The sequence below is a fragment of the Lactuca serriola genome, chromosome 3 (genome assembly GCF_051521515.1).
Source record: "Lactuca serriola cultivar US96UC23 chromosome 3, Lser_US96UC23_V15, whole genome shotgun sequence".
Lineage (NCBI taxonomy): Eukaryota > Viridiplantae > Streptophyta > Magnoliopsida > Asterales > Asteraceae > Lactuca > Lactuca serriola.
In genome coordinates, this window is record NC_136410.1 from 301345950 (window position 1) to 301355673 (window position 9724).

A 9724-nucleotide genomic window follows, 5' to 3' on the forward strand; every position below is an offset into this window, starting at 1 on the left:
AAGCAAAACAAGATCACAATATAAACAAAGCAAAGAACAATGAGAAAAAACAATCACACAACAAACCTCCCAAAACCCTTTTCATTGGTTGAGCTCTTACAGTTTTGATTTATTACCATTAATAACAAATTTAAGACACGTCAACAGATGCCGCTACTTAAATGTTTTTCCTAGTTTATTGCTCATATTCATTTTTTTTAATCCAAATTAACACATAAAAGGTACATTTTTATAAATATTCTTACATTACAAATGAAAGAATTTAAACTCTACACTATATCACATGGAATCGTGATTTTAACTTACCTTTTTTACTTATTATGTTTAATTAAGATTCCATTCTAATAGTAAAAACAAATATTCACAAAACACTTACATTGTTATTGTAATCTCAACCTAACACATATACATACCCTAAACGCCAAAAGAATTTAACCATTCGACTAAAAGACAAAACCACAATCATTATATATACATTTATAGTAATTCGACTACAAGACAACATCACAATCACTATATATACAATTATAGTAACACTAATTATTTCACACCAAATACCACCAACATATCAGAAAGAGCAAAAGATAAAATGAAGCTATGCGTAGTTTTTTTCCCCATTCTCTTTTCCCTACTTCTTACCTTAACCGCATCGTGGGCCAATGCTGACTCTGGTAATACAGATGCGACTATGACAATTAACAGCTTTGAGAAGGGTGGGAGTGGCGGAGGGCCATCTGAATGTGATGGCAAGTACCACTCAGACAACACACCAATTGTTGCACTATCCACTCCATGGTACAATCATGGAAAAAGGTGCTTTAAATCTATCGATATATATTACAAAGATAGAAGTGTACAAGCAACAGTGGTGGACGAGTGTGATACCTCTAGGGGTTGTGCTAATGATATAGTTGACGCATCTGTAGCGGTTTGGAATGCTCTTGCAGTGTCTAAAGGTGAATGGGGTGAAACCAAAGTTACATGGTCTGATGCGTGATCATTATTGAAGATAATCCAGTAATCCATGAACAAATTAAAGAGTCTTTCACGTTGAGAAAGTCGTTCATGATGCTTTTTATGTAGAAGTCAATAAAGTAAATTGCAATTTGCAACAATAAGAAACAAATAAAATCTTTGCTATAAGCTAAAAACATGCATCATTGGAATTGCAAGCGTTGACAATGAAATGACAAATTACATTTCTTTATATGGGAAATTTCCAAATCAAATATAATAATATGAAATGAAATAATTAACTCAAATAAGTAATCACTTATCAAACATAAACATTTTGCAAGTTTCACGCATATATTAATTCTTATTATCAGTAAACAAATATACAGTTGGTTGCAGTAAATATTAATCAAAGTGTTATAAAATATGAAGCTTATAACAATATAAAGTATAGAGTAATGAAATACATGAGAGTGGAGATAACTTTTATTCCAATACTTGTGATGAAATCATCAAGTTTCTAATACATATGGCTTACTATTTATATTCTCAAAATAAGATTAAAGATGAGTTATAATATAAATGCACATTATGATGGTGCATTATCACATTTATAAAATATATTGAAATGATTGTTACTAATACTAAATAATGATTGTGAGTTATGGGAGAAATAGAGAATTCAATGGTCATTCACAAACTAATATTTCATAACACTCCCCCTTGAATGATGATTGTATCATGTCTCGTTAAAACCTTAATAGGTAAAACCTCATGGGAAAAAACCATTTATTAAGGAAAAAAGTACATGATTAATAATAAATATTGGGAACAATTGCTTCATTAAAAACTTTGCTAAGAAAACCCAGTGGGAAAAACATAACTAAGGAAAAGAGTACAGTATGTTTCTAACTCCCCCGGATCATCGCATCACTTGATTTCTTTAAATCGTCGCATTCCAATGTTTCGTACCATGTTTTCAAATTTGGATGTAAGAAACGCTTTGGTGAACAAATCTGCCAAATTGTTACTTGATTGAATTTTTTTAATGTTGACACCACGTTCTTTTTGAAGATCATGAGTGAAAAAACTTTGGTGATATATGTTTGGTTCTTTCTCCTTTAATAAACCCTTACTTGAATTAGGCTATATAAGCCACATTATCTTTATATAGTATGGTTTGAATGTCCCTATTAGAAGTTAGACCATAATTCTCACGAATGTGATGAGTTAAATTTCTTAACCAAATACATTCACGACTTGCCTCAAGCATTGCTATAATCTCTGTATGGTTAGAAGAAGTAGCAACTAAAGTTTGTTTAACAGAACGTCAAGCAATTACAGTACCTCCACAAGTGAATAAATAACCTGTTTGCGATCGAGATTTGTATGGATCAGACAAATATCCAACATCTACATAACCAATTAACTTTGCATTTGATGAATTTGAATAATATAAGCCCATATCATTGTACCTTGAAGATATTGAAGAATATGTTTGACACCATTCCAGTTTCTTCTTGTTGGGAAAAAACTATATCTTGCTAATAAGTTTACAACAAAAGATATATCTGGTCTTGTATTATTAGCAAGATACATTAGTGCACAATGGCACTAAGATATGGCACTTCGGGACCAATAAGTTTTTCATGTTTTTCACAAGGCCGAAATTGCTCATTTTTGGCATCTAAATGCCTTTCTACCATCAGATTACTCAATGGATGTGAGTTATCCATATAAAAACTTTTAAGCACATTTTCTATATAACTCGATTGATGTACAAAAACTCCATTTTTGGTGTGCTAAATTTGAAGACCCAAACAAAATTTCGTTTTACCAAGATCTTCCATTTCAAAATTCTCTTTCAAATAAGAAGTGACATTTTCCAATTCTCCAGGAGTTCCAATTATGTTCAAATCATCTACGTAAACAACAATTATCATAAATTCTAATCCAGATCTTTTTATGAATATACATGGGCTTAATAGATCATTTTTATAGCCCTTTTTCAACAGAAATGTACTTAAACAATTGAACCACATATGACTAGATTGTTTCAATCCATACAAAGATTTATTTAATTTTACCGAATATACTTCACGAGAATTAGGAGTTTGTGCTTATGGAACCTTAAACTCTTCTGGGATTTTCATATAAATATCATTTTCAAGTGAACCATATAAATAGGCAGTAACTAAATCCATCAGATACATATCGAATTTTCATGTGTTGCCAGACATATTAGATAACGAAATGTAATTGCATCAACCATAGGTGTAACATTCGTTCCAGGTATCATTTAATTTTTCAAATTTTTAGGGTTTTATGCTAGGAATCGACGAGTTGGGGAGCTCCAACTCGTCGAATAGAGATCATTTATGAGGACGCGCAGATTAGATCCTACTCGATGAGTAGGAAGGCACTGACTCGATGAGTAGGCGCTGTATAGGAAAACCCTAATTGTTAGGGTTTCCACCCTATATAAAGGACTTAATCTGCATCTTGTGGCCTCCCTTACCACTTCACTACCCAGAGAAGAAACCCTAAGCCGTTCTTTGTTGTTTCATTGTGCTTGAGAGGCTAAGAGAGCGTTTTTGGTGAATTTAGTTGAAGGAGTTTGAAGGTTGAGAAGCTTGGAACAGGAAGGAGATTGTAGATCTAGCATCTTCAACGTTTGGGCACCCATTTGAAGGTAACAAGCTGTTACCTTGATCAGTCTAGCATTATATCCCCATTTTCTTGGGTTTTAGGCCATTTTTAGTATATTTGTGAAGCATTTCGGGTGTTGGGTAAGATCTGGAGTTGCAACTTCAGATCCGGACTTCTCTAAGTCCTTAGAGGTATAAAGTCACTGAATCTATTAAGCATTGGCCCTTATCTTTGGCTAAAACCCCTCCCTTAGGTTGGTTTTCATACTTAAGAGCTTGCATGCGTGTAAAGTTTGCAGCTTTACATGGAAACCATGCCTTAGGAGGCTAGATTTGTAAATGGGAGCTTTGGGGTAGCTTAAAAACGTTTGAACACAAAAAGGACTGAAGGAACTCATCAAGTCCCTTAGCCAACTCGACGAGTTGGGTAGGGTTTACGCGTTTTTGAGATTCCGAGTGATTTCAGTGAAGGATTGGAGTTTTCGGTCTATATGAGTTTTCGGTCATTTGGACATGGATTAACTCGACGAGTTACATAGGTAACTCAACGAGTTGATGAGTTACTCAAGTAACTCGACGAGTTGTTGGATGCACTCGACGAGTTGAGGTGAACATGGACTGTTGACCTTGACTTTGACTAGGGTTGACTTTGAGGATATTTATGGTATTTCGGGATTGTGACAAGTTTATCACATGATGACTATGTTGGGTTTTGAGCATTCGAACACTCCTATGGTGTACATGAAACCCTAGAAACCTTGGATCCATGTTTTACTATGATACATGCAAATTTAATATTCCAAGGTTCATAACCTATCTAGCATACATGGGGAACATTAAACCATAAAAGCTAGTAAGAAAAACATACCTTTGTTTCTGGAATTCCTTTGAGATCCTTGTGAGCCTAGCGCCCCAAATGTGATGCCTCAAATGCTTCACACAACACCAAATACACTTGGAATAACCTTGAGAGAAATGCAACACACTTAGAAATCGGCTATGCCCTCTTGTTCTCACTTAGTGGCCGATTTTGGTAGCTAACATATCCTTTCATAGTGTTTCACAAGTAGGGTTACACCATGTAAACCCTAAATGACACGACTTTCCATTTCTTGGATCCATGGGTTTAAAACAACCATCGAGCATCCATGGAGCATCTCATGGGTTTTATCCCAACTCAATACACCATGGACTACAAGCCCACTATTAAAGAAATGCATGATTACATAATTAGCCCATATATTTAATTAGTCTCCTTTTGATCACAAAATTAATTCTAAATTAATTCTTGGTCAATACTAATTAAATAATATTATTAATATATTAGAACTTATAATATATTAATAAACCATAAGTGTCCTTTCTCTCATTTTAGTCTACCTAAGTGCATGATGCCATGCAACCCAAATGGACCATGCCAAACTGGGTCAAGTACATACCATAAATAGTTATGGACTTAGATACCTTATCCAACAGTCTCCCACTTGGATAAGTCCAATGACTATTACTACAAGTATGAATTTAGGAACCGATTAGCAGTCGTAGCTCTTTCAAGGTCTCTCGGAACTGAGGTGATGATGTTACTCCATTTAAGATAAGTGATCATAAAATCCTCTTCTCTCATGATATCAGCCGAACAAATACATGGAAAAATGTCGTACTTATTGTCTAGCAGTTTGTTTCCCGATTTCCGATTTTTTTGACATAGAACTTAATCGAACACATCAATGTAGTTCTGACTGATCTCAGTACATAGGTCAAAACAAAATCATCGAGGGGACCAAATATCGCTTCTAATCCAAGAAGTAACATATAAACTTTGACTCATATGCTTGTTCTACTACTTGCTGAATTATACACAAAGGCATGTTTTATAACATCGAGTTACCAATGCGTTTTCATACAATCAATGTATAACCAACTCATAGTCAACAACTCATATCTCTAGGTTTGAAGACTTATATGATATTACCTTCTCATGATCACTCGAGATAAATTCCATGAAGTGATACAAGTGAGCGTGGGTTGAATTCAATACCTAGAACTTATGAGTACTCATGAATGTTGTAGCAGCTCTTGCTATGTTCAAAACCTTGGACATCTATAAGCCAAATTCATGACAGTCTTGATTCATATCTACTTCCAACATATGACCGACTGTGGAGATTTTGAATAAAGTAATTATTCTGGAAGTCAAAACATGCAAAGCTGAAACAATAGTAAATAATCGGCAAGGATAGCAACACTTTACTTATGAATAAACAAAAAATTTTATTCATCATCAAATGTCGATTACATTTTACAAGTTTCAGAAATATCTATTTAATCTGTAAAACTAATATCATCCTTCAGCCCTATGTGCCTCGCATGCTGAAAATGCTTAACCCTGCTTAGTCCCTTCGTGAAGGGATCTGCTGGGTTCTCCTCCGATGATACCCGTTTTGCCACGAGGAGTCCTTCTGTTTGATGTATGATAAAATGGTATTTTATGTCGATGTGTATGGATCTCCTGTGATCCCTTGGTTCCTTTTCTAAGGCAACTGCACTGTCATTATCACAGAAAATTTCCATAGGTTCCTTTATAGTTGGTACAACTCCAAGGTCTCCAATGAAGTTTTTCAGCCATATTGCCTACTTCGCTGCTTCACTCGCTGCTATATACTATGATTCACAAGTCGAATCAGCTATGTTCTCCTGCTTGGAACTTTTCCAAGTAATTGGTCCTCCATTTAAGGTAAAGACCCAGCCTGACTGAGAGTGGATATTATCCCTATCAGCCTGGAAGCTAGCACACTATACCCAACTACTCTCAAGTCATCACTCCCACTGAAGGCAAGGACCCAATCCTTAGTCCTTCGAAGATACTTGAGAATGTTCTTTACCGCAGTCCAGTGAGCCTTGCCCAGGTTCCCCTGATACATGCTGACCATGCTCAAAGCAAAAGCCACATCAGGACGAGTACAAGTCATATCATAGATGATTGAGCCTACAACGGAAGCATACGGTACTCGACTCATTTCAACTATCTCAGACTCTATACTCAGGCTCTGAGTCTTACTCAGCTTGGCGTTACTCTGGATCGGTAAATCTCCTTTCTTGGAGTCCTGCATGCTTAACCTATTCAACACCTTATCCAAGTAAGTACTCTGACTAAGTCCAATTAGTCTTTTACTCCTTTCTCTCAATATCCTTATCCCTAGGGTATACACAGCTTCTCCAAGTTCCTTCATAGCAAAGCACTTCCCATGCCAGGACTTCACCTCCTGCATAGTTGGGATGTCATTTCCTATGAATAGTATGTTATCCACATACAATACCAAAGAGCTAACTATACTCCCACTAGCCCTGACATATACACAAGACTCATCTTCGCTTCTCGAGAAACCAAACTCTTTGACCTTTTCATCGAAACAAAGATTCCAGTTGCGAGATGCTTGTTTCAATCCATAAATGGATTTCTCAAGCTTGCATACTCTATTTGGGTACTCCGCACTAAAAAAACCCTTTGGCTAACTCATGTAAACATCCTCAGCCAACTTTCCATCAAGGAAAGCGGTTTTGACATCCATTTGCCATATTTCATAATCATGAAATGCAGCAATGGCTAGCATGACCCTAATAGACTTTATCTTCGCTACTGGTGAGAAGGTTTCATCAGAATCAATACCCTGAGTCTGAGTAAAACCCTTCGCAACTAGTCGCGCCTTATAGGTATGCACTTTACCATCCATGTCGGTCTTCTTCTTGAAGATCCACTTGCACCCGACTGTCTTATGGTCGGGTACATTGTCAACCAAGTTCCAAACTTGATTGTGATACATGGAATGTATCTCGCTATCCATAGCCTCCTTCCATTTAACAGACTACGGTCCTACCATGGCTTCTTTAAAGTTGTTAGGTTCATCCAAATTTACCAATGTACTATCACTAATAAATGTATCACCTTCTGTAGTAATATGGAAACCATAGTAATGCACATGTGCATTCCTAACTCTCATGGAACGCCTAAGAGGAATAAACTTGTTAGCTGGGTCAATAGGAGTTTCCTCCTCAGGTTTGTAGCTAGTGTCTGAGGTTCCATCACCACTTGAATCTTGAATTTCTTCAAGGTCAATTTTCCTCCCACTGTTTCCTTGGCTTATGAACTCTCTTTCACGAAAGACCCATCTTCTTTCCATGAAGACCACATTCTCATTGGGTCTATAGAAGAGGTAACCAAAGGATTTCTACGGGTAGCCGATGAAAATACACCTCTCACTTCGAGGTTCGAATTTATCTTGAGTCTCTCGTCTCACGAAATCCTCGCAACCCCAAATCTTGATGTGGTCCAAATTGGGAACTTTCCCAGTCCACATCTCATGAGGTGTTTTGGCAACCTTCTTTCTAGGGACTAGATTAAGGATATGGGTGGCAGACTCTAAGGCATACCCCCAAAAAGATATTGGTAGCGATGCTCGACTCATCATGGAGTGAACCATGTCCAACAAGTTCCGATTACGCCTCTCAGCCACACCATTCAATTGTGGTGTCCTGGGAGGTGTCAATTGTGAGACAATCCCACACTCCTTAAGATAGTCGAGGAACTCTGTACTAAGATACTCACTACCTCGATTGGATCGAAGCATCTTAATGTTCATGCCCAATTGATTCTCTACTTCCTGTTTAAACTCTTTAAACCTTTCAAAAGTCTCTGACTTATGCTTGATTAATTAGACATAACCATATCTACTAAAATCATCAGTAAAGGTCACATAATAGCGATTAGCATCCCTTGTGGCGGTTTTGAAGGGTCCACATACATCAGTATGTATAAAGTCCAATAAACCCTTACCCTACCAGTGAAGGGTGATTTTGTTATTTTCCCTAACAAACAAGATTCACAACTATCATCTGACTTTAGGTCAAATGACTCCAAGACTTCATCCTTTTGGAGTTGGAATATGCGTTTCTTGCTTACATGACTAAGACAACAATGCCATAATGATGCTTTATCTAAGCTAGTAAAAGAATCAATACACAACACATTATTTCCTAGGTTATCTACAACTGACACAGTTTCATACACACCATCACAAGGTAATGCTTTAAAATAAAGAACATTATTAAAGGAAGCATTAATACTACCATATTCATTATCAAAAGAAAAGGTAAACCCTTGTTTTTACAAAGCATGAAAGGAAATAATATTTCTCGTCATTTCAGACGAGTAAACACATTTATTCAAATCTAACTTTAACCCACTACTTAGCATCAAATTATAAACTCCAATCTTGGTAACAAGTGAAGCCTTCCTATTCCCCATGATTAGGTTTATCCTTCCATGCTCCACATCCTCACTTCTTCTTAGGCCCTGCAAATCAGAACATATGTGAATAGCACAACCTGTATGAAGGACCCAAGAGTTAGAATATGGTGAGTTATTAGACAATATAGTATAAATACTTGCATGGTATGGTTTCACTTTCCCATCCTTGACATCCTGCAAGCACCTTGGGCAGTTTCGCTTCCAGTGCCCCTTATTCTGGTAGTAGAAGCAATCAACATCTTTGGGGTTGGTAGAAGGAGTGCTAGAACCACTTTTGGTTCCAGATGAGGATCCTTTAAGAGACTTTCACTTGGTACCCTTCGAAGGGGTCTTCCTCTTCTTCCCTTTGCCTTGCCTGATAGCCAAAACAGGGGTAGCTGTAGGAGTAGGAGTAGAAGTAACAACCGACTTACCTTTAAGACCACTTTCTGCAGTCTTCAAAAGTCCCTAAAGTTTGCTGAGAGTAACTTCCTCCTTGTTCATGTGGTATGTAATTCGAAATTGGTCATATCAAGAAGGTAAGGAGTGCAAAATGATGTCAATTGCCAACTCCTCAGGAAAGTTAACATTTAGTTTCAGCAAATGTTCCACATACCTTTGCATCTTTTGCATGTGGCCCATGATGGGTTCACCATCCTTCATTCGGGTTGTTATCATGGAGGAGATTATTTCATACCACTCTTGACGAGCACTTTGATCGTACCTTTCCATCAAATCCTGGTGCATCTCAAAAGGGTAATAGACCTCATAGGACTTTTGGAGCTCCGCTGTCATCATGGCCATCATGATACATGTCACTTTAGTGGCATCTCTCTCA

At 36.9% G+C, this 9724-nt stretch overlaps 1 protein-coding gene across 1 annotated transcript; it reads left to right on the plus strand.

The window, feature by feature from the left end:
- The first annotated feature begins 688 nt into the window (after positions 1–688).
- Positions 689–997, plus strand: LOC145096314 (putative ripening-related protein 7). The gene has a single exon (XM_079034063.1). The coding sequence runs from the start codon at positions 689–691 to the stop codon at positions 995–997; it is 309 nt and encodes a 102-aa protein (XP_078890189.1).
- Positions 998–9724: the final 8727 nt, after the last annotated feature.